The sequence below is a fragment of the Onychomys torridus genome, chromosome 3, assembly GCF_903995425.1.
Source record: "Onychomys torridus chromosome 3, mOncTor1.1, whole genome shotgun sequence".
Classification (NCBI taxonomy): domain Eukaryota; kingdom Metazoa; phylum Chordata; class Mammalia; order Rodentia; family Cricetidae; genus Onychomys; species Onychomys torridus.
Genome location: NC_050445.1, coordinates 14,107,535 through 14,133,861, shown reverse-complemented (window position 1 = coordinate 14,133,861; position 26,327 = coordinate 14,107,535). Strand labels below are relative to the sequence as shown.

Below are 26,327 nucleotides of genomic sequence, written 5' to 3'. Positions count from 1 at the left end.
AATTGGGGGGCATCATAAAGGGAGGACTTCCCAAAGCTTGCTTTACATAAATGAAGTCAAGTGAAGCATGTGGGCTTTTAAAGGAGCCACCTCACTTCTCACAGCTGCCCAGAGTAAGAATCAAACATCTCTCTTATGTAAGAAATGAAGCCTGGAAATTAATGCATCATGCTGTTTCTCTTCCGTTGTTTCAGGGTCTTACCAGTGAATCAGCAGCTTCTAGGCTTGCCTCATCAGAATGCAGGGGTGAGCCAAAACAGACTCTGGGTCTGTTTCTTGGATTCCTTTCTCCTCCATTCTCATACATGTATGGATATGCTACTGCTCATCTCCGTGTCTACCACCCTAGCTAGGTCTCCATTGCCATTAACTGACTGGATGTCACCTCTATCCTATCTGCTCACTTCCTCCTTGTGCCTCTGCCATGGGCCCTTCTCAATAAGCAATGTTTACTGTTTTTTAGTGTTTCATACATGAGTACTGTGTTTTTACCATTTCCATCCCTTCCTCTCCCTCTTTCAATTATCCCACACTCTCCTCAAATTTGTAACACACACATATGCATATATATGTATATACACAACCTTCTGAGTCCATTTAGTGTTGTTCTAGGTGTGTTTATGGTTGACCATTTGGATAACCTATCGGGGCGTTTCCTTGGTGAAAACTGATTCTTCCTTTCTCAACAGCCATTGATTGCTGGTAACTCTCAAAGTGTTCTTAATTAAAACCAAGTTGCATTCTATGCCTGCTCTGCTTCTGATCTTGCAAGGAGTCCCCATTTCATTCTGAATGAAAGCCCAAGTCTTTGCAAAGACTGACACAGGATCATGGCCCTCTTCTACCTTATTTCTGGTAGTCAACCCTGGCTCTTCCAGATCCAGCTTTGTATGTCACTTGGTTCTGTGAACCGTTACACACCCCTAGTTCTTCCTTTCATCTCTCATGCTCTTCTGTTCACTCTCAGATTTCTTTCAAGTCTTTGCTCACATGTTACCTTCTCCTTGAGGCCAACCCCAACTGTCTTCCACCTTCATACATTCTGAGTCCCTGCTTTACTTTGCCCTTTCCCCCACAGCGCTGGATACTAATGTAGCATATAATTTGTTTTGTTTGTGTCTGTGTTCTTAGAATATCTGATCAACTATTCATCAAGGTTCACTGAGTTCAAATCCCAGCTTCACTGTTAGCTGCCCACAGCTTCCTCATCTATACATAACCAAGTAAGTTTCCTAGTTGAGTGTTCAGTAAGACAAGTTCTAGGAAAGGCAATGGCACTAGAAGTGAAGATCATAGTCCTTGTTGCTACACACTTGGAAAGAAGATTAAATGTCTTCAGCAAATGGTGCCCTGAACTGGATATCCAGGTGAAGACTGAAACTAGATCCCTATCTCTTACCCTGTATTAACACCAACAAAGAATGGTCTGAAGACCTTAATGGCAGGCCTGACTAGAAAAGGAACATGTCAAGATAGTAGAACAGGTGAAGATTTCCCAAGCGGAAACTCAGTAGCTCAGGAAACATCGATAAGTGGACCACACCAAATTAAAAGCTTCTGTACAGTGAAGGGAACACTGGAGTGAAGACACAGCCCACAGAGTAGGACATAATCTTTGAGGATTAACACCCAGACTTCATAAGGGACTTTTGAAAAACCTTAACAAAACAAGTAACCAAAAAAGAATTGGGTAAGTGTTCTGAACAGACCCTTTTCCAAAGAAGTAGTACAAAGGACCAATGTGAAAACATTTGCTCAATATCTTTAACCATCAGAAAAAGGCCAAACCAAACTACATTTTTATCTCACCCTAGCCAGAATAGCTACTATTAGAAAATATACATGAAATTCTGGTAAGGCTGTCCAGTAAAGACTCTTACAACACTGCTGGTAGGAGTGTGTTTCATTTCAATAGCTAGAGGAAACGGTATGGACATTCCTCAGAAATCTAAAATTAGAACTACCATGTGATCTACCATCCTGCTCCTGGGTGTATACACAAAGGGAATGAAACAAGGTGGTGGGCAATGGCTTTTGTTTGGTGTTGGCACTGGGTCCCCTCAGCTTTTGGGTGGTGAGAGGAAGGCCTGTACATGTCAAGTTCATTATCATTTGGATCCCTGGAATAAACGCTTGTCACCATGTGAATGAAACCACTCCTGGGATGACTAGACAGGACCGGAAGTGCAGAGACAGGTGTAAGGAGTGTTTCATTAATCTGCTGAGAGCCTGGGTCACAGAGGCCAGAGCCCTTGGGAACTCAGTGTAATTCTGCGTCCTGACTTGGGAAGCCTGTGAACAGAGATGTACCAAAGGGAGATAATTTGCTGGAGCTGCTGTTAATGTTATTAACAGTGAGGCTCCATGCTATTTTCAGATCTGTAGCATTTAATCCAGCCCTCCTCATTTGTCTCCATTTCCATGTGTCATTCTAGGAACATGTTTCCGCTTGATGTCTCCAACCTCTTGTGAGCATCAAGAGAGAAAAAGCAAATGGATTGATTGGGAAAAGTTGAAAGGACAATAATAAGAAACTATTTTGTACGGCCTTATAAAAGCCAGCAAAAATTTCTGTGTGGTCCTCCACCTCACATACACACCTCTTGGGAGAGGAAGGATAATGCTTTGAGGCAAGAGTAAGGAAGTAAATTGTGGTGATAGAGGATGTCTTGGGTAAATGATATGTGGCTTTTTTTTTAAAAGCCTGGGTTCCCCAACTCTGCTTCCAGGGGTTCACTTAGGGTTTCCATGCTTATGCATTCTTTATTTTATTGAAAACTGTGGGGAGGAGAGTGTTAGGTCCCTGTGGGAGCCGTGCAGTCCACATCCCCTGGGTCCCTTGCACCATCACAGCTGCTCTGTGGAGTTCTGAGTCCCAGGGCCCATTTGGAGAGCCCCAGCCAAATGACTGAAATGTCCTCCAGAGCAGGAACTTCAGCTGCCTTTTAATTCCAGCCCTGTAGCTAGACCAGGGGGAGCCTTGGGCTGGTGGTTGTCCCGAGTCTCTTTGCTCTTGTTTAGAAAGCTGTTGACAAGTGGCCTGCAGTGGTCAGAGACTGCAAAGCCACAGCATTATGGTTCGAGAACCTAGGTGATCAGATCGGCTTGTGAACTTGCTTCCCAAATGCCTGCTTCTGAGAGGCACCAGTGTTCTGTAGGTCCATGGCAGCCTTTGGTTTATCTGCAGTCCCACCACTGTGTCTGTGACCTTGAGCCTGCTTCAGAAAGTTCAGTGTGAGGACGTTGTGGGCAGCTGGCTTGCAGAAAGAGCAGTATATACAATGCACCCGATATAAAAACTGGCTATGGTGATTATCACCATGGTTCTCACTGTCGCCACTAGTGTTTGTCACAGGACGGGACAGGGGTGCCTTCTGGAGGCTGTCCAGGGTTAGCCTGCCCTTTTAGTAACAGTAGAGCCTCTGTCCACACATGGCCTTTTAGAGCTATATTTTGACAACTGCCCAGTTACCAAGATAGCTGAAAAGTATGTCAGCCATGGGTCCCAATGCATTATTGATACTGGCAATCTTCCTTCTGCTGCATTGCTCTGTCTTTGTCCGACGGGAACAGGAAAGGCATTCTCTGTCTTCTGTTTCCCTTGGAGGCAAGCCAGCCGGTGATCCAGCTTTTCTTGAAAGGTGAAGAGATGAGTCACATTTGGTCATCCCCCCTGGGCTGCTGCTTCCCAGCTTGTCCTGAGCACCCCTCACTTCTTTTCTGCTGTGCTTCAGGGGAGATTAAAGATGGGTGAGTGCTTTCTCTGGGAGTGAGGTCAAAGCTAGTGGGACAAAGAGGGATTTTCCTCTGCTGTGCAAACACCTGGCGACGTCACAGAGTCACTGGCTTGCTAGCACTTGCAGTTGCTGCCAAGAAAGCGCCCTCTGACAGGGTATTGATTTGGTGCCATGGTTAGCCGCAGCTGGGACAAATGAGGCCTCCTTGCTGCTTAGGGGTTCCAGCTGCCAGGGCATATGTACCCTGCTGATTAGAAAACCTGGCCCCAAGTACTTGCAAAAAATGCCAAGCAAGGGGCCTCAGCCAGCAGATCTGTCTTTCTGGAAGTTCGAGATGATGTAGCATGAGGCACTGCCTGAGGGCCTGGAAGCATGGATTCATAGGCATTTTGGAGAGCAAACCCTGATGATAAGCTCTCAGGTTTAAGCACCTGCTTAATTGGTTTAAGAAAGAGAGAAACCCAGTCATCTCCTGAAACCTTCATGCTGTGAAATATTCCACAGATTTTTAGTGAGCAAGTTTTCCTTCCTTCCATTTTTCCTTTATGTTTTAAGCAGTTTATGATGATGCTTTTATACGTATGGCTTCAAGACCTAGCTCGCAACAGCGGAAGGCAGGCTCATAGTGACATGCTAATCAAACTCATGAACAGAGTCAGTGATGTAAGTCTCCCTGCCAATATTCTGACAGAGCACTTTTTCAGTTTGATGGGAAGGCTGTTCCTAAGAGCCAAGGTTATCAAGTGTGGTTCCTAAGCCACGACCAGCTCTTTGTTATTTTATGGAGTTTGTTTATACTGTAACTACTGCAGGGGCTTCAGAACAATTATATATTAAAATTCCCTCTCTGGCCAGCTAGTTGTTGTCTGAGATAAAGCTGCAACCAGTGAACAGGAAATAGGGCCAGAAGTCCAAGGTAATAGCAGCAGCCTTAGGGATCCCTTAGAATCTGTCTGGCAGAATGTTCTGGTTGGTTTCTGATGGACTGATTTACATATGAAATAAGTATGTATGGGAAATATTTAACCATTAATAGGAACCCTTATGTTGATGGGGCCAGCTTCTATAGTGTTTGCAGAGGGCTCTTGACTATGTTATTTGAATGGGTGATACGTGAGGAGTTGTTCTTTGTGAGCAATGTTCTTTGTGCCTGGGTAGGGGAAGAAGCATTAACTGAAATCTCTTGTGTGATTTAGAGGCTCCTCTTGCTTTGTCCAGTAAGAGCAGAATGCTTTCTGGCAGGGTCTTCATTGACTTGATATGAACTTCTTTTAAGCGCTCAGCAGTCTTTCTTTTCCTTCGGTGCTTTGGTGGGAATCCCTAACTGCCTCCTAAATCTCACTGTAGAGACTTTATTCCTCCCTGACGTCGAGCTGAGGTGGTGGAAAGCGATGTAGCTGTATTGAGAGGCCCTCTGGTCTCATGCTGGTGTTGGCGGTATGAACAACGTCAGAGCCTTTGGCTGAGTTTTGCTTTGTATGCAAATTACTTTTAATTGTTCCCACAACTTCTCATTCCCCCTCCCCCAAATCAAGTCCCAGTCCCTGTTTAGTGGAACAACATCTTTTCTCTGCAGGAGGAATAGCCACAAATACCAACTTCAGCAGTCTATATGTGTTGAGGATTATTGACGTTTAAGGTGCCTTGAGGGTTTATTATTATTATTATTATTATTATTATTATTATTATTATTATTATTATTACACAGAGGTCTCAAAAGCATGCAGGTGGAAGAGAGTAACAGGATAGAATCCCTTTATTCTGAGTCTTAAAATCCATAAACTTTTGAGAATCCTGGAGTCCAGTTTAGACATCAATAGGTCCCCAAGGACAATTTTGAAAAAAAAAACAAAAAAAACAAAACAGTCAGGAGCTGTTACTATCCATCTCCCATTTCCCCCGAGTGCTGAGTCACGTGAAGAATAACATTTAATTTCCTCAGAGGGCTCAAGAACTGATCATCCTCTGCCAGATAGCTGAAAATTACCTCTTTGTGCCCTGGAAGATGGCTCTGGGTGGCGGTCACTCATCATCTCTCCCTGGTTAGCCCGACAGCAGCTCTAGGCCCAGAGGAAGATTCGGTATTTTTGTTACCAAACTTGTCATGTGCCATCCTGAGCCATAAATGAAACCTTTGACTTTAAAGGGAGTGAATTTCACAGTCATTTTCTGAGAAGTCCCTGGAGGAACGGTGATGTGCTGGCTCTTCAGACCCCTGCTCTGGAGACCCCTGGTGAATAGAACTTAAGCTTGTTCTCAAGGCTCTTTTCTGGTGGGGTTTACAGGCTACTTGCAACATTCTTGCATACAGTTTGTTTGCCTTGGTCAGGTCCTGAGTTCATCAAGCTCCCTTCTGCTTCAGGATCCCTGTGCATGCTGGTTTTGTTTGTTTGTTTTAGATTTTCTGGTATTCTGCCTGCTCCAAGCTTTGTGGATGTTACTCTTTCATGGAGGCCATCCTAGACACCGGATAGATCGAAGAGGGCTGAAAAAAAAACCCGTGATTTCTTATTTCTCCACCAAGAAGTGGGGTGTATTTCTCTTCTGTAAAATCAGAGCTAGCTTCCTGATTGCTTCAACTAACCAAATGCAGCTGAAAGGATGCTGTGCCATTTTGGAGCCCAGACTTTAAATCCTGGCAACATCTTCCTCCTCCTTCCAATCAAGCTGCCAGGTAAGGAAGTCTAAGCTAGGCACATCCTTACAGCACATACAGGAACTATGCCAGGAAGAGGGGACGGAGGAAGGAGAGAGGGGAAGAGAAGAGAGAGAGAAGTCTTTTGGCTGTCTCTATCAAGGCACCAGATATGACTGACACCAAATTCAGTATTGTACCCATTAAAGCATATTGAATAATGTACTTTAAGATAATGATTTTTGACTCATTATACAGAAAAACACATCTGAAATACCATCCTATTCATACATGGGTTATATCCTATTTTTCTTTGTGTAATGTTACTTCTTTTCAGTTGTTTTATTTGTTTGTTTCTTTGCTTTGCTTTTTGAGATAGTGTCTCATTGTGTATCCCTGGTCTGCCTGAAACTCACCATGTAGACCCAGCTGGCCTCAAAGTCACAGAAATCTACCACCTCTGTGTCACAAAGAGCTGGGGTTAAAGGCATACATAATGCCTAACATTCTTAATTTTTTGTTTTATCAGTTACCTTTACAATGACCTGCAGGCTGAAGTGCTGTAGCAGAGGAACTAGAAGATTTTTGTTGAGCATTGAATAGGTCATACTATGAAAATGTTTCTTGAATTAATGGATGAATTTAGAGGATCTCACTGCTTTTCTAGGGTATTTCCCCCAAGATATACAGATGTATAAATCTTTACCTCTAGTGGACTTCCAAAGACGATGGAAAACCCCTTTTTATCTCTTATCCTAGTTTGCCTAGATTACATACCCGCCGAATTAATTCTAATGCTTGCGCATTGGTAAGAGCAAAAGAAGCCCTCAGCTTTAACATGGTAGTCCAGGTGGCCCAAAGCCCTGACCCCATTGTGAAAGTTCTTTGTGAAGCTTCCCACTTCCCTGGAACATTTGCCCTCTAGTTTACTCATTTCCCAAGAGACTTGCTAATGGCCTACATGTTCAGTAGGCATTCCTTCTTCTTACCTATGAGCATGCATGCCATTGAACCCTATGTGAAGATGGATGTGAAGCCATTTGTGACACTGGAATACTGGTTGGAAGATGGCTGTCCATGTCAGCTTCACTACTCACTCTCTGGTGCAGATACATAACTTGAGCAATGCTGTTTCCTTCCTAGTAGGAATCAGGAGCTCAGGAAAAAGGATGGTAAGATCTTTGCTAGCAACCCTGAGACTTCACACATTCAAACTTGCTATACAGCTGTACTGTGGGAGCCCACAGAGGCTTCCTAGTGAGAACTTACTCAGTGTCAGAGAATCTGAGCTTGCTTTATTCAGCAGGGCTACATAATGGGATGATTTGACCTTGGGCGTGGTTACCAGGTGTTTGGAAGGGTCTATACTTGGCTGTGCAGTGTGCTTTGATCTTGCAAGGGGGAGGTCTTTTCCTCTCTCCTTGGCATGTTACAAAAAGCCCTTTTCAGTAAAGGATGAGGCTATTGGGTATTGACCCAGGACCTCCTGAAGCTATCCTGTGTCTTTCTGCTCATCGTCCAGCTCTCTCTTTCTCTCTATCGTTTCTTATATTGTTTCTTAATTTCTTAATTCCTCTCTCCTCCATCTAAGAACCCTTCAAAGAGTGGGAGCCAGACTTTCATACTGCACAAAAAAAAAAAAAGAAAGAAAAGAAAAAGAAAACACCACCAACAAAAACTGGCTGATTTATGTATGTTTGGACCCGAATTTGGCTGACTGTAGTAGCATCAGCACTTTTACATGAACAAAAATTACAATTTCATTAGCACAGCCAAGCTAATTCTGCTAGCTTAGCAGTGTATTCCAAGAGGCAGGGTGGCCACAGGGCACTACCACACTGCCTTCCAGTAGCTGGAGGATCAGAGGCTGGCAGAAGGGAAGCCAGGGTCTCAGATGGGGTGGGGGTGGGGTAGGTGGGGTGGGGGGGTGCTTGTCTCAGCCACTGCACTTTAAAACAGAGATGATAGTCATAAATGAGTCATTCAGTGTTGAGAAGCCAGTGTTCCATGGCAATGACTTGATAGGGTATCATCAAGAGACCAAATTCCAGATGCATCTTACCACCCGCATAATAAAGGGTCCTTAGGTTTCTTTGCCTTGAGTGCACTCTGCATAGTGTTCCAGTTTCTTTCTCTGGAGGATGAGAGAGGGAGGAACTGTTTGTAAGAGCCTGAGTGTTCAAGACATTGGTCAGCTATTGTTTTTAATTCTTATGATTGTTCTGTACAGGAGGGATGACATAAATCTGACTGGAAATAGTAAATGTAAAACAGTAGGGAAGGGGCTCTAGTCGGTTCATGCAACTTCAAAGTCCATGGGTATTCTGGATTTAGGTATAGCAGGATCAAGACTCTCAAATACCTTTCATTTTTGGGGGGGGGTCTCATCAGTCCTTCTGGTTCTTTGGGTTGCCATTATATACATACATACATATACATATACATATACATATATATATATATATTCTTTCCACATAGTGGAACCAATAATGACAAGGCTAAGACAACTTCAAGCCTACATCTTATCTCAAAGAGAACCAAACCTTCCTTTTTCCTCACCTAACGACATCACCACTCCCCACAAAGAAGCTGATTGGGTCTATTGAGGTCATGTGTCACCCCTAGCCAACCACTTTGCTCAGAGGAATGGAGTTCATGACCTGAGTAGCCAAGGATGTGATTCCTAAGGTCATGTCCAGCATGGTGAGTTCACATGTAGCACTTCTTGCAGCTGTTTTGAGCTTTAATAAAAAGAAGCCTGATTAGCACAGGCTAGGCTGTGGCTTTTCCATCGGGGGCAAGTAAGCACTGGATAAGAACCCAGACTCTGGGGTTGGGGATTTAGTTCAGCGCAAGGCCCTGGGTTCGGTCCTTAGCTATGGAAAACAAAAACAAAAACAAAAACAAAAACAAAAACCAAACAATAACAACAACAACAAAACCCAGACTCTACTAGCTCAGCCTGGCTAAAGCCAGAGAGGAGCATTTTGTCTTTGTAGCACAGTGATGTAGTGATGTGCCTACAAAGGCTGTTGGGGGATGTGATCTCCCATGACAACTGATGCAGGATTTTGTCAGAGAAGGGAAAATGTATGGGTCACATGCTACACTTCACCCTGTTTTCTTATTTTAAAGATGAGAGGAAAGAATTAGGATACATTTTGCTCTTATAAGTTACTAACCTCACTCATGAAGTGGCATGGTAAACATGGCCTTAGAGTGATTTTCTTTGTGTGTGTGTGTGTGTGTGTGTGTGTGTGTGTGTGTGTGTGTGTACGTCAGAGGTTGATGATGGGTTTATTACTCCATTGCTTCTCCACCTTAACCTTGAGGTAGGGTCTTTTCCCCTCCAGTGCTGAGATCATAGGCACATATTGCTACACCTGTCTTTTTCCTTTCTTTTCAACATGGATGTTGGGGATTCAAACTCAGGTCTTAATGCTTGTGTGGGAAGCACTTTACATATTGATCCATCACCACAGCTCCAACCCTGTCTCTTTTCCCAGATGCTCTGGGCCACCCTCAGTGCCTGTGATCTTGGTGCTAGCTGTTCAGAGCTGCATTTCAGACAAGGGTGAGGCTAGGGGAACCAGCTTTCTACCTGGTTTTCAAACAGAAAGATGTCACAGGGGAAGCCTGGGTGACAGGGTTTCATAGGCCCTGCCTGAAGGGCACCACTGGAGAGAAGAGCCTCTGGAATGAGGCTCACATCTGCCGTGGGTAGAAAGGAGGGCTGTTGCTATGCCTGCTGTAATTTCAACAGCCCAAATGTCATCCGAATTTTCTCCTCAACACTTGGTAAAGCCACTGGCTGATTGTGAAAATGGGTCAAGGACTCAGGCTGGCTTCAGGAGGTCTGAGCAAGCAGGCACCGTCTTGTAGCTGGCAGCTGTTGCTCTGTCTCGCTTTTCTTTCCTTTCTTTTTGACATTTGTTGCTTACATTTTTCTTTTGTTTTGAGATTATAATTTCATTACATGATTTCTCTCTTCCTTTCCTTCCCTCCAAACCCTTCCATATACCCCCTTCTTGCACTTTTTCAAGTTTATGGCCTCTTTTTTTTATCAATTGCAGTTACATGTATATATGTATATGCATACATATTCCTAACTATAAGTCTGTAGAATGATACTTGTAGGTATGTTTTCAAGGATGACCATTAGCTGAAGATCTTGCTTCTGTCTTGTACATGGAATCCCCAACATGGAGCTCTGGCTATCATTTGCTCTGAGGCTGTTGCATATGCTGTAGATGTTCCTAGAGAACTAAGCTCAGTTTATGATGAAGGAGGCACTTTGTAGCTAGCAGAGACCCTCCACGTGTGATACGACACTTTTTCTGAGAACCACCCTTGGTTTCTCAAGTCCTCCAAGCATCTTGGCTGCAAGGGGCTGACAGACTCCTTCCAACATTTTATGCTAGTGTCCCTAGTTACATGGACAGCTACTCACACCTAATCTCATGATGTGTTCTCTTTATGAAGTCATCCACCTTCAACCACCTTCCATGAAAACAACTTTTATCCATTTACATTCAAGATCCAGTTCAAATGTCATCCGCACCATGTAGCTCTCTCTTCTCCCCACAGTTAGGATCCCTCTCGTCTGTGCTCCTGCCACAGCCTGCATTCTCTGGTTTGTACCTTTCTACTGGCCTCTTTATATCTCCCCAGGGAGGTAGACTGGCATGGAGAATAGAGCACGGGCTTTGCCATCTGGTCTGGGTCTTCGAATTCTTGGCTGCCATATTTCCAAAAGCTTTGACACCCCTTTGTTTTCAGTGGGCACAATGAAGCCATGCAGAAGTATTTTATTGGCATGTACTCATTGTACACACTGCTGGGTTTCCAAGGGACATTGCCAGGTTCCACATTTCAGTTGCCCATGTTCCTCTCCACCCCCTCCTTTCACTCACCCTCTTATTAGTCCACTTCATAGACAGTTTTGCTTTTCCTTCCATTTTACACTTACAAAGAAATTCTGTTTCTATATGAAATCTATCATCCACGAATGAGACACAACATGGCCTTTGTCTTTGTGAGTCTGGCTTAATTCATTTAATATAATAATCTCCCATCACTATATCCATTTTTCCTGCAGATGACATTCTGTTGTGTATGCATCTCATATTTTCTTCATCTGTTCCTCTGCTGACGGACACCTTGGTTGGTCATATATTTAGCTCTTATGGATAGTGCTGCAGTAAAAAGATGTGCAATATCTAAGTGACATGTTGACTTCAGTCTTTCAGGTAAATGTTCAGAAACAGTGCAGCTGGTTCCTGGAATAGTTCCTTTTGAGGGACCACCATACTGAGTTCCCTGGTGGCTGTAATCTAGGGTTCTTTTTCCCTTCTTCCTTGCTATCCTTTGCTTTTATTTATTTTCTTAATGATTGCCATTCCAACAGGGTTGAGATGGAATCGCAATGTAGTTTTAATTTTATATAGAAGTATGTTTTAATGAGTATCTGGACCAACCTGAGACATGATTAGACCAACCTGTGACATGATTAGCAAGCTGCTTGACAATGATATTTCTCAGTAACTGATAGGTGCTGTGCTCATGATTACCAACTCTTAGAGACAAAAGGATTCTGAGAGGTCATTCCCACATGCCTACAAAAGTTTGGTTACCCACCTGACAAAAATTCATCCAAGTTCTCTTTGAACTGTGTTTGGGACAAAAAAAGTTTGATAGCTTTCTAGTATTTTGTGGCACTGCATGCTGTTAGTGCAAGTGTTGGTCTACTTGGACTGGGTTACTGCATGAATACTAAGGGGGATGTATTGGCTCTCTGCAAGTATATAGGTATGAATGTGTAAGATATACATTCGTATATATTTGTACATCGATGCTTGTGTGAGTGTATTTAGTTATATTTGCTTATGTAAGCCCTTTCTAGAGTCTGACTAAAAAGCTGAGTTAGGAAGTCACAACAGAAATTAGCAGCATTATGGCTTCCAAACCTTTGTTTCTGAGCCAGTTTGTATCTATTTATTTGCTTACTTCCAAAATGAATGCCACTAGAAATTGTGATTCGCAACGTTGCTGCAACTATCCAGCATTCTGCCTTTTTGTTGGCTAAGCAAGTCACAGAAAACATGAACTTGTTAAACAAGACAGATTTCCTACTGTGGGTCCGAGAGAACTTGATAAGGAGCTAGGAGGCAAGGGTTCCTGAGTTCCTTTAAGGTAGACTGGCTTCAGTGTCCACATCTGTGAAGTGGCAGGCGAGGGAACAAGCTGAGAGACAAGAGACAGAGTGAACAGAATCCCGAGAACTACGGGCTCCTTGCACCTGGACAAGAGTGGCTCCATCTTCATGGTTTGAAGTTAAGGTATACATTGGCATCTCCTATAGGACAGATGTTATTTGAAATACTCTATTGGTTAAAAAACTTTGAGAATATGAAATTATCCTTCAGGACACTTCCAGTTTTAAAAACCATTATTGGCCTAAAATAAGGCAAATTTATACATTTTTACCAACTTTCTGATATACATGTAGTTTTAAAAATATCTAACATGACACAAAATCTTGTCTTGGAAGCCTTTCTTGTCTTTTCTCTAGTTTACTAGATTGTAATCAAAGCATGTTAATTTTCCTTCTAAAATTGACTTTCTTTGACCTAATCATATCCAGTAATATCTGCCTTCCTTTTTCCAAATCCCTCCACATGATTCCAAAGGTTGTACAGGTGGAAGGGACACAGGCAATCTGCTTGTTTAAATTTGTTACTGAACAGGCAGAAAATGTGATCTTGTGCCTGGGACACATGTGTGAGGATAAGATCAACCCCGGCTGTTTGGGTCTCTTTCTAGCAGGTGATTTTCTGTTGTTTCCATTTTCTTGTTGTAAAGGGGGTGATAATATCTGACCCACAGAGCTGTTGTGTGAGCTGAGAGCCCTTAGCACAGTACTCGGACCAGAGAAACTTTTCTGTACTTAGCACAGTACTCAGACCAGAGGAAGTTTTCTGTACTTAGCACAGTACTCAGACCAGAGGAAGTTCCCCATACTTGGTACAGTACTCAGACCAGAGGAAGTTTCCCGTACTTAGCACAGCACTCAGACCAGAGGAAGTTTCCTGTACTTAGTAGAGTGCTTGGATCAGAGGAAGTTTCGCCGCACTTAGCACAGTGTGTGTTAACTGTATAGTTACAACATATCTGAATTTGGAGAGCTGGCCACTCGAGGCACACAAGCTAATGGAAATACCATATTTCAGGACCACACTTCTGTCTCTTAGCTCCAAGCAAGTTGCCAAAATATTTTCCCTTTTGGCATATTATTTCCCAAGTCACTGTTCTCGGCTGTGTGAATTTGAATAAGTAATTGTATTTTTCAGGTAAATGACCTCCACCCTAATGTACAGCAGCTGTTTAATGTTATCTTTGCCAAGTAATAATGCTTTAACTCAGTGAAGATGCACTTCTGAACACCTTTAAGGATGGCCTAATGGAGTGATTTTTTAATCCGTAACTGGGGCGGGGGTGGGGGTGGGGGTGGGGCAAGTTTTTTCCTATCTAACTAGTTATCTTTGCTAGAGTATATGGCCAATGACTAGAAAATGACTGCTAATTACCAAATGGATGAGCAAGGAGATGGTGGACAACATTTTATTCCTTTGCCAATGCCACAGGAATGGAACTTTATTTGACCAATGAAAAGTTGTCCTTACCTTTAAGTTAATCCCTTAACCCTAGGTCCTTTGTGCCTCCCAACCTGGCCCTTTTCTGCTGGGCAATTATGTTATTGACATTGTGCATGACCAAGGGGACCATCTAGCAGTGTGGTGCAGCTGTGTGGAGCTGACAGACAGCCAAAGTCAACAGCTGCCTAGCCAGCGCCCAGCAGAGACGCCTAGGAGGCGTGTGGCATTATTTGAAGAAACTCTTCCGTTGTCATATTTGTGTTTTTTGAGGGAGAGGGAGGGAGGGAGGAGAGAGAGAGAGAGAGAGAGAGAGAGAGAGAGAGAGAGAGAGAGAGAGAGAGAGAGAGATTATGAATATGAATCAATCCCATTAGTAAGAAAACATCAGGGCTTTGTGCGGGGAAGCTCCAGACTTTCCTTCCTTGGGGCTCAGGAGCCCTGTTCTTTATGCAGTGCGGCCGAGAAGCCATCGTTGCAGAGCATAGGGCTGGGTGGCTGAGGGCTGCCTGCGGGGGCAGGTGTGGAGCTCCTGCCCTGCTGACAATGGTGTCCCCTCCCTCCTCACCCGGGGTGCCAGCCCTGTCGCTAGCCCGGCGCTGACAGACGAGTTTTCTCACTCGTCAGTTCTTACTTGTCAGCAGGGCTGCTGGTAAGTGAGAGGCGACAGAGGGGCACTAAGGCGGGGCAGGCGGGGCGCAGGGTGGAGCCGGGCTGGGGTCTGAGCGCCCCGTGGCTCATCCTGCTGCTCAGGCTCAGTCTACTCCCCCGGGCTCCTCACTTTCTCCCCACTCCTAACTACCCAGCTCTCGCTTTGCCTCCAAATCCTCCAGGGGCCGCCGGGAGCTTCCGAGGCTTTGTTTAAAGAGAAAAAGAACAGACCCGAGGTGCTTTCAATCCCGGACCAACGCACAGCACGGTCCCTATCCCTGATCCTGGCGGCAGCCGCATCATGGCTGGTTTCCGCGGCTGCCTCCGGGGCGCACCTGGGGCTGGAGTCCCCGGTGATCCTAGCCCTCTCTGAGCTGTCTCAGGGGACGCTGCGGGGGAAGTGACAAAGTGACTGAAAGACTTGCTGGGCTGGACCCAGAGAAGAGAGGAGGCCGGGAAGGAACTACACAAACTCTCTCCACCTCACCTCCAAGTGAGAACCTGCAGCCATGGAGTCTCCCACCAAGGAGATTGAAGAATTTGAGAGCAACTCTCTGAAACACCTGCAGCCTGAGCAGATTGAGAAAATCTGGCTTCGGCTCCGCGGGCTGTAAGTAAACCTCCTGACCCCCTTTGCCCTCTTTCCAGTACTCATCCCTGCTTTAGTGCATGTGCACAGCCATCCCTTCTTACCCCTATTGCATGCCCCTTGTACTGAGCAGGTGAAGTTCCACAGCTGTCTCTGTGAACTACAAGCAGCAATCATGCCTTCTAAGGCAGGGAGGGCAGCTTTGCTGTCTCTAAGTCATGTTTCTTTTGGGAAGGGAATGGCCATACCCTCAAGAGTAGACACTTGTAATACAAGCAGCAAGTAGGTGTTTCTTTTCCATTTGCCCAGGAAGAAAAGTTGGGGGACTTTGGTGAGGGACTTTTAATTAGAATTTTTTTTTTTTTTTGTAGCCTGTTTGCAAGCACGTTGGTGGATCATCTAACGACTTAGTAACTGCTTAGATTCAACATGCGCTCTTGTTGATAATTCTCTTTGCCCTCTCCCTAGCTAACTCCTGGTGAGCTCTTGGTTCTGATATGTTCTTAGGAATCTTCCTGGCATAATATGTTTATGAGAAGGGTGGGCTGTTTTGGAGAAAGTGCACATCAGCTATGCATTGGAACAGCACAAAGGGTGTTTATTCTTAATCGGGTGTCTAGAATTCTACCTGGGCAGATACAATGAGAGCTCTGGACATCTGTCACTTACTGCATTCTTTCTGATGTAGTTGCTGAGGACAGAGGTGACTTTAGAGTACATTTTCCTGTTCTTAAACATTCATAAACAGTGAGTGAGGCTGGCCATTTCAGCCTGGAGCTGCAGTGATTTCTCCTCAGCTGACACACAGCTCCCATTGATGCTGTTCACAGCAGATAGAATGCTTATTGTATCAGATACTTGACTTCAGTGACCGAGTATAATTTTAAAAGCCCTTTGTAGGTTCTCTGAACTTACAAGGACAGTGAGAGAAAACAGCTCCTTGCCATGTGTCTGCCATTATTGCTTTTGAAAGCCTGCATACACATTCAAGAAGCAAAACCAAACCAATCAAGAAGGTACTGATCTCAGTTCATCTTAGGAGAGACCACATCCTGACAGGATACTCAGAATTACCAAGGGGAGACAGTAAAGTTGTGTTCATTTCTTTAAAAGGTTCCTATCTAGGGATATACTTTATAAAAAATATTCTACTTAGAATGGAAGCCAGTCCATTGTCGTTGATTTTGTAGGACACCATGACAAGGAATTTGCTTTTTCGACTGGTGTAGTCAATGTCAGTGGAGACTGCAAGCTTACCTGGATAGCTGGTCCCTGGCTGGCGGGATCTTTTGACAGCTTAGGTGACTTATGTGGAAGCCTTTTTCAGACCTGTGTTTACAGAAAGCTCATGTTCAGTGTTCTGAGTGATAAGTTTGTCATACTGTGCCACACACAGAATGTTTGTTGTGTCCACAAAACCCGATGCTGAGGTGTGCACAGTGAAAGCAGAGTTAGGCTGGTGTTCTTGCCTTCCCAGCCAGAGGGCTTCCCACTACTCCAGAACTGTTTCTCTAGCTGTTTTATGAGCTAAAGCCACTCTACAAAGCAACGGAGGCTAGAGACAGCAATTGGCTAGATCAGCATCGCTCGTGTGGGAAGTTGTGTGAGAAGCATTTAGCTTCACACCACACTGTCTGTAGCTTTCTCAGCTTCCTATCAGAGAGCTTTCACTCCCCAAAAGTGTTTCAGTGTGAGGTGTGATGTAGCCACAGCTGGATTTTCTAGTGTTTTGAATCTGCCCAGACCTTGAGGTATCTTAGAAAGTGTGAATTGGTTCTTCACCCAGTGTGCCTTTTCTAATTCCTCTTCCCACCTTTCCTGAGGAGACTCTTGCTCAACAGCAATCCTCTGAACTCTTAGTTCTTCTTTACAATTAGAAAGGTATTTGTTGTTATAATATATTTTAAAAACCCTCTTTGTTGATTCTATTACATTCATCCTACTACATTTATTTACTTATTTGTCTATCTATTTATTTATTTCAACAAAGCAGTAGTTTCGTAGAGAGTTGCTAAGACGCTTACAGCCAAAGCACATACTTATTCCAACAACTCTGGATAATACCTTATAGTCTACAACATGGAAATCCCTGGAGGCTGTGTGTGTGTGTGTGTGTGTGTGTGTGTGTGTGTGTGTGTGTGTGTATGTGTATGTGTAGTGGACTGTCAGCAAGAGAAAGGAAACTTCTCCTTCTTCTTCTTCTTCTTCTTCTTCTTCTTCTTCTTCTTCTTCTTCTTCTTCTTCTTCTTCTTCTTCTTCTTCTTCTTAACAGTTTAGAAAGAGCCAATAGCCACAGTTGGATTTTCATATCACTTTATTACCCTGACACTCTTACAGATAGGGCTTCATAGGTGGCCACAGGTGGTCAGAGAGTTATTTTGACTGGTCTGAGGGCTCTGTGAGCTCTGGATTATCTAGTGCTCTCTCATCTCCATGACACTTTCTCCCCTATTTGATTTGTGGGTGAATTTTTTTTTCTCCTTCATTAGGGTATGAGACTCACCAGGACAGATACTTTGTGTGTTTTGTCCTTGCTGTTCCTCCAGTGTACATAGAGGTGTCCAATCATTAGATGACGAAAGCAGAAAGGCTACAATATGCACATTTTAATATGCAAAATGAAGGCAAATATGTACTTGATCCAGCCTTCAACATGCTGTCTTTTGAGTTAGCATGAAACAGGTTTAATGCACATCATTGTCTAAACTTGGGTCAGAACTCTGTAAGATGTGCAAAGCTATGACCCAGGGATGAGTCCCATGCTTGTGCTTTCCAAGGTTCTTTCTTTCTGTCCCCATCATACCACCCTCTTCTGTACTGCTGAGGAGTGGTCTTTACCAATAGCAAAAAGGTTGCTGAGTCTACTCTCTGCAAGATGCCACCATGTAGGCAATCCAGAGGACAATCCTCTGTCCATTTCAACTACACCAGTCCCTCAGCTACATCTCCCTATCCCTCATTTCCATCTGAATAGTGTTTATTCATTTGATATGTTTATTGTCTGCCTCTCAATCTAGAATATAAGCTCTACAAAGGAGATGTTTTTTCCTTTTGTCCATTTTGCTTACTGGCTCGTCCTGGTACATGGTAAATTATCTGCACTTTCATGAAACCTAGAATAATTTTGTTTGTTTCTCAAGAAGAGAATTAGACAAAACTCTTAGCCCAGCCTTTTGTCAATACAAAAACAGTTCATGGAACATTAGAAACTGTCTTAAATATCATTTACCCTAGCTGTGATTATAGCAATGGAGGCATTTACTGCTATGGTTGACTCTCTGTCCCTGGAGTGAGGGGACGCATGCAAATGCAGAGAATCCACAGTGATTCACATTCCTTAGCCTCCTCCTGCACTTCTACCATCTCTTACACAAAGGTTCTCAGTGCTCTAAGCCAGAAGGAACAAATGTTGCACACCGAGCGTTCATAAGTCAATATGTCTGCAGTTGTTGTCTGTGTATTCATCTGAGAATAAGTCCACTGTCACTTCTCCATAAACTTCAGTCGAACGGAAGGGTTGTTGGCACATTTCCTTCCTCTGTAGAAGTAGACGGGGAATTTTAACACACCGCTTGGAGTAACCTTGTTGACAACAGCTCTGCCATTGGTAAGTGTAGGATATCTTTATGCCATGATGATATGAGAGACCTCGTGGCTGCTGGAGTTTGAGTAAGTGAGTCATGACTAGTACCTTGGGTCCTGACCAAGAGTTTTTCTGATGCCAAATTGCCAGACAATGACAAGAAGGTGTTCCTATGCTGAACTTTGTCTGACTGAGTGGAAGAGGACACATTTTACTTATTCCTTGGCATTTGCTGTCATAATTATAATGTTCTAGCCTCTCATTCATCTTGCCCAACCATGAGGCAATATAATAAATTTTATGACGATGCAGTGCCCTATGTTGTAGTTCTTGCATTGTCTAAAGTAACTTATGGATATAAAGGTAGGTATATATAGCTCCTATGTTAGTAGATTAGGGAAACTATTGCTTTTTTTCTCTCCAGTACAAATTTCCACTCCCTTATTCTGGTAACAGAATTACTTCCCACTCTGTCTCCTGAACCACATCACAGTGTTGTGCTCCTGTAGCATGAGTTGTAAATCCTAGGATCTTATGTCCCTGTGGTCAGTAGGTCTTGATAAGCATAAATCTCAAACAGGAACATGCAGTCACTTGCTGACTTTCTGTATTGGCCCTGGGAGATAAATACTGTCCCCTTCTGGACTTTTCTGGTGACTACCATGATTCATTTCCTGTTATCTTGTGAAAGGATTTTCTTTTGCTAGAAAACCAAGAGCCAACCTTCAGGGAGATGCAGGGATGGAAAGGTAGGGTGGGGACCCCAGATCCATCCCTGCAGATGTTTCTCTGATGCTGTTGGCTGTCCCCGCTGCACGTGGAATAGTTGCCTTCTGTTTTGCATCTGTTGTTTTGAGTTTTCTTTTCCTAAAACATTCTTCACTGGCACCTTACAGATCTTTGGAAGAGGGAGGAGCAAGCCCAGGGCAAAGACAACTAGGTGTTTGCATTTGCAGATTGGCCTCAGCACTTTTTCCTTGTACTCATCTGCATTTTTAAACAGTGTAATTAGTGTCTTGGAAATGTGAAGCTGCCAAGCTAACATTTATTGAGGATCTGTTATGTGCCAGCCCTTTTTCCACGCTCTGGTATGCAAAAGTGGATAAGATTCCTATCTGACCTTAACAGGTCATAGAGAGACTGGCACTAACACCCAGACTGATGGCTATAACTAGAGGAGGATACAAGGAGAGCACCTCTGCCCTGGAGGCCAGAGACGATCTTTCCAATAGGGGAGGCCTTTAAAAACACAAGGGAAACTCCTTTCATTGATGTCAGCCTTTTGACCACAGTTCAGAGAAGCCCTTTGCAAAATGTGGGGCACACAAGAAGCTTTCAGTTTGGCCCAGAATAAGCTTGTCCTAAGTTTTCAGTTGTTTCCATGGACTTCTGGCAAAGCTACATGTATTAGTTAGAGATGTAGGTGTGAAACCTAATGAGAGCATCTTTGCTTATCTTCCATTGATAATTTTCAAAACACTGGTCACTGTGGGATCTCTTTGCTGTTATTAACATGGAGCTACTGAAGAGAAAGCGCTCAGTTCACTGGAGAATATAGTTAACTTATTCCACATATTGATCCTCAAAAGCCTTATTATTTTCTTTAAAAGGTGGGAGGCTGCCAGGCGGTGGTGGCACACGCCTTTAATCCCAGCACTCAGGAGGCAGAGGCAGGCAGATCTCTGTGAGTTCAAGGCCAGCCTGGTCTACAGAGCGAGATCCAGGAAAGGCACAAAGCTACACAGAGAAACCCTGTCTTGAAAAAACAAAAACAAACAAACAAACAAAAAAAGGTGGGAGGCATCCTCTTGTGGCTCTTGGAATAGTGAGGGATAGGGAGAATTCAGAAATGGCGTGCTTTGTGCATAAAAGTTACAGGCATACCAAGGAGTGAGAAATGATGCCAGAGAAGAAGGCATGGACCAGGGAGCAACATGGAAATTAAAATGTTAGTTTTTATTAGACATAATTATGCTTCAAGGAAGTGAGTATTTTAATCCATTGCACTACTCAATAAGAAGCTGTGTTGTTACCACCTTAATACCACATAGAGAAGTCCTCTTTCTGTTTTGAAAGGAGTTTATATTTTATCTTCTCAGTTATAAGGAATTGTTGATGTATTTGAAGCTTCTGAGTAATACAGTGAGATTTGAATTTCAGGTTGGTAACTGGGTGAACTATAGGAGAGAGCTTAGAGGTGAGACTGGAGGTCAAGAGAGCATCTGGGAATGATGCCTGCCTGAGGCATACATTGGAAATGAGAATTGACAAAACTTAGATTTAGAGCAAAGAGAAGGAGAAACTGAGCCTGTTCTGGCTTGGGTATGTTAGGGAATTTGGTACCAGTGCCTTGGGATGCACTTAAATAAGAATGCTCACTTTGAGTGTGGATATGTTGACCTGTTAGTCTCTGGAATGTTCCAGTAGCTGTTGGTGACTACAGTGTGAAATATATATGGAGGGAACTTTGGCTTGGAGCTGTGTTTCTGAGAGTCTTGGCTGTGTGTCAAAGTCAGTCAAGTAAGTGACCCAGGGAAGAGAGCCCTGCTCCAAATGTCACTAGAGAAGCCATTCTAGAACTATTTTAAAATGTGTTGTTTATTTTCCCAGACCATGCATTCAGTGTATGAATGGATCCTCCAAGTATCTTACTTAACAGAAAATGTCAGGTGGTTCAGCACATTTTTACTTGGCCTGACCTCTGCACTGGTTTAGAAAGGTGATGTGACGGTGTCAGAAAGAAAGCCTTGTCCTTACAAAACTTAAGTTTCTGGTGAGGGTGACCAGAAAGAATTAAAAAAAAACAAAAAAGATCTCATATAGCCTAGGATGGCCTGGAACTTGATACATAGCTGCAACTGGCTGTGGACTCCTTATCTTTCTGTTTCAGCCTTCAAAGTGCTGGGATTATAGGTCTAAGATACCTTGTTCAAGTTCCAGAGAGTTCTTACGTATGCAAATTGTTAAAAACAACAACACTAAAAGAGAGGGCAATAGCTAGATGCTAAGTGAATGATACCGATGCCGAATGCCAAGTTCAGAGTAGACTTTTTCTCATTAATAAAGCAAGGACTTGGAGAAGAAGTCTCCTGATATACCAGGGGAGGAAGTGGTGAGTATCAAGTGTGGGGCTAGGGTCTCACATTTAGACTGCATTTTCTTCACTTGAATACGAATGCTTTTTAACAGGACACCATTGCTTCTTATCATACGTTATTTGTGCTGACTTATTAGCTAATTATAGCCCAATATTTGGCAGCTGTGTGCATATTATTTTGGCCAAGTTGTGCACATGACTCTGTTAGTTGGGAAACATCCATAAACAGAAAGGTTTCTGCATTCCAGTTCTAGTTTTCTGTCTTGATATTTTTTTTTTTTGTGTGTGTGTAGAGAAATTCTTTCTTTGGTTCCTCTATATGAAAGGAGAGGGCATCTAAGACCTTCATTGTGGCTTTTTGAGAACTGGCTAAGGTCATTGATCAATATGAGGCATATAAGCTAGTTTGTGACAACTTTGAAGATGGCTATCACCGTTGGACATTAGTAAAATGTGAATTCTGCAACAAATGAACACATTTTTGGAGAAAGAATACTGAATCTATGTAAGGAATTCATATTCTTCAGGCTTTTATTGGAGAGTGTTCTTTATTTACAGCCTTCTTGGCAGCTGCTATTAAACAAAACTAATGAACCTTCATGAGCACAATGTGAAGTTTTTCTGTATAGTAAAATTATGAAAACACTTGAGAGTCATAGACAAGGGCTTTCATTCATCTATCTGCAGGAACTCAGCGGTCACTCATTCACTTAGAAAGCATTTCCTCATCTCTGTGTGCCTGACAGGTCACAGAGATCTATGAGGAAATGAGAGAAAGGCTGTCTCTCCGAGTGGATGTTCAGTCTAAAGGTAGAGAACAATGTTAGCAACATTTCCGGAAATAGCCATCTACACTGATGAGTGCCGCAAAGAGAGAATGGATGCCATGAAAATGATTAAGAGGATCCAAACCAGGCCCAAGACTCAGAGAAGACTTCTCTGAAGTGAAATTTGACATAAGACACAATGAAGTAAACATTAGTTGAGTAAAAGTGTCAGGGAAGTAATTCAAGCCTGGTTTCTCAGAAACGGACACTTCCAAGAACAGGAAATATGGGACAAGGAGCTACAGCATGGAGAGGTAGAGGACTGCAGGCTGGCCACCACCAGCATGCCACATCCAGCTTTACCTTCCAGTGTTAACACAGGAAGCTGTTGTCTACACAGAGATATCAGAGGACTTTGGGGGCATTTTGCCCCACATGACTTGGATATGGGGTAAGGACAAAGCCAGGTTTTTGTTTTTTTTTTAATCTTGATCTCTAGGTGCTTTTCACTTAGAGCAGACTCTCTGAGACCTTGTGCCTGCTTTCAGGCTTGGTTGTGGGTGGGAAAAGTTATGCTGTCACTTTTGGATATACTGAATATAAGGCAATTTGAGAGCATCACTGGAGGGAGTGATAGTGGGAGCATGAAGAGTTGATAAGTGGGTCTGCAGACCGAAAGAAAGAACTAGATCGGTTATGTAATGTAACGACCCAACAAGGTAAGAAGAAAAACTTTCTGTGTCTGTATGATGCTCAGTTAATATTCCTGTAGATGTCACAATGAGAGACGATACACTGAAGATCAATGGCTTAGCTAGTCTGACATAGCAGCCAGGAAATCCAGGTTTCTATATAATTTCTCATTGGCATTTTCTTGTTCAAAATAATGTGAAAACCTAAGCCATAACCACAGCACATAGCCTTGTTTGAAAATCTTGTACTGACCACTTGGTGTAATACCCACCCAAACATAGCTTTGGAATGGAGATAGAAGCCTGAAGGAAGGTAGGATCCTTTCTAGTATTCTAAGGGCAGAAAGGGCTTTTGACCTGGGATGTGAAAGGAGGAGACTCTCATCAGGGACCTCTTGGGAAGTACAGGGCAAGACCCAGGCATCTTAGGCCTGAAACCCAGAGCCCAGCACATTGTGAAGGGTTCTGGTGGTTTATAAGTCCAATGGACTCTGAGTAATCTAATTTATCCAGAATCCAGTCAGCCCAAACTCTTAAATAACCAGGACACTTCCTATGTTCTGGAGACACTTCTAGCAAATATGGCTGTGAAAGATTAATCTTTGAAAGCTACTGCTTCCAGATATGTCTTAAGAGGAGTTCAAATTTAGACTAATATCCTAATACCTTCTCTGCTCATCTTTTTTGTTGCTATTGTTTTATTTGTTCTTTGGTTGCTTTATGTGAAGAAACAACCAAAAGTTGGTTGTGGATTTTTACAATTCATTCTGTGGTGCTTTATGGATTTTAATGCAGTCTAATATGTATTTTTCTGAGTGGATTCTGCTAATGTAGGCAGATTGTATAGATCAGTCCAATCCTCCATTTTTCTCAATTATCTATGTATTTTGTACTCTCAGAAATGGTGATTTTTGCCCAATTGATTTCACATTTGAATGTGACCATATTTCCTGCACCAAATGTGAATTCATCTTGAGTTATGGCTCACTAATTCAGCACTTTTACGTGAGAGTTGATCTATGAGCAATACCCTTACATCTGTCTCTAAAGGTCTGGATGATGTCATGCAACTCACTCCATCTCTCCGACTCTATCATTAGGATAACTCTGAAGGCTTCTGTAATGCTTTCAGCTTAAGCTCAATGAAATAGATTTTATCCAATAATGTATACAGTCCCGAATGATTGTTGTTGTAGACCCTGACTTTTATCTATGAGAAACTAGATACAAGAATCATGTATCAGATACTGATCATCATGAACATTGTTTAGGCCCTTCAACCTGTCTTTAAAACCACTGTATGAAATGAGCAGTTTCCAAAAATGACAGAACTTTCAGGCTACCAGTTGGCATGGTTTCAGTGAAATCATAACCAAAAGCTACTTGGTTCCAGGGCTCTACTGATTTCACTTGGTAGAAGAACTTGGATGTGCCCAAAGAATCCATCTGCTAGTTCCCTGTGTTTTAGACAATCACTTCATTTTGCCATTTTTTTTTTTTTTTAAAGTTGAGATTTACAGAATTGTGTCCAGAGAGATGCAAATATCTTAGAGGAAATTGGAAGGCCCTCTGTTTCCAAGAAGCTATGGGATTGGCTAGAATTTACTCAGAAATGGATAGAGCCTGGAGCAGGTTTTAATGAGGACTGTGAGGAAGGGTGGGGAGACAGACATGCCAGTTGGTGGCCAAGAAAATCTTAGGGAAATTAGTCTGTGACTAAAGTCAGAACATACAGCCTTTATTGTGGTTCAGTCTACCTGGGAGAAAAACAAAGTTGAAGTTGGAAGCAGAAGCTCCAGATGATTCAGTCAAACGAAACCCACCCCCTCCCTTATTATAGGGATGTGTCTGTGAAGAGTGGGACTTCGTCTTAATCCTGTGGATTTGTCTCCATTTCGGCAGTGCTGTGAGAGAAATTAAAGAGACTTCTCACCTTTCTCACAGTTACTTAAGTAGGAGCCAGGCTCCCAGGAAGGAGGTCACAGAAATGTATTTCCTTCCTCACGACTCTGCTGCACTTACTACCCAGCAAGTTTTGTAAATATATGATAGAGATATGAATCATTTATGAAAAAGCCACACCACCAGATTTCTACAAGTGTGACATTTACTTTCTATTTCCTCAGTTAAAAACCCTTCCGTTCTTATCCTTGGTGCCACTCATTAGCTCTCTGCCCAGATTTAAGCAAAGAGATATCTTAGCTATAGTTTTTAGCCCGTACCATTTGAAAAGCCTTGCTTCCAAACAAGGGGAGTTCTCAGCTTTCTATGAGGAGAGGTCTCATTTGGGGACTCCTCGTAATCCAAGAGCTAGAATTTTTGACCCAGGATCAGGAAAGAAGCAGGCGTGAATAATGGTGTTGGATTTCTGTCTAGCCAGCTGTCGGCAGACAGATGAGGGTCTGTTGGGGGTGAACAATAAAGAGATTGGCTTGTGTGTAGAATGCCGCAGATGCAGAAGGGCCACAGTGGAGTCACTGTGTGAGTTGGAAGTTACACATCAGCTTCCTGGGTGACTCTTTAACTTGAAATATATTAGGTTCTCCTCAAAGGTTATTATCTACCCTCTGGCCAGTATTAGCCGGAGGACCTGCTCCCAGGATCAGTAGAGATTGTCTTATTTACAGTCCTTTTTGAGATAAGCCTTCTATCCATGTCTTCAGCCGTCTCCAACCTCAAGCCACAGAGGCAAAGGCTTCCTTCATTTGAATTTGATCTCACTTGACTAATCATGTTAAAACTTTATATATGAGAGAGATGTATGTCCTGAACAGGATACCCCCTCCCCTTTTTAAAGTAGACTCAGAGGGCATGAGTTCTAAAAACATTTCCCCCCACAGAAAGCTCACTAGAAAAATCTAGGAACTATTAACAAAGCCCAAGACTCTTTACTAACAATTGGACTATTTTAGGCTGAAGTGAAC

General features: G+C 43.1%; 1 protein-coding gene across 5 annotated transcripts in view; it reads left to right on the top strand.

Moving 5' to 3' along the window:
- Pde1c (phosphodiesterase 1C) overlaps nt 1-26,327 on the top strand; it is a 497,292-nt gene that overhangs the window by 231,376 nt on the left and 239,589 nt on the right. The window contains exons 1-2 of one of the 5 annotated variants that reach the window (XM_036181400.1): nt 14,493-14,676; nt 14,858-15,285. The exons of 3 other annotated variants lie outside the window; for them this stretch is intronic. In XM_036181400.1, coding sequence (XP_036037293.1) covers nt 15,185-15,285 — 101 coding nt within the window. In that variant the 5' untranslated portion in view covers nt 14,493-14,676; nt 14,858-15,184. Of the gene's footprint in view, nt 1-14,492; nt 15,286-26,327 lie in introns of those variants that run through there. One more of the 5 variants, XM_036181399.1, reaches the window with a different exon arrangement.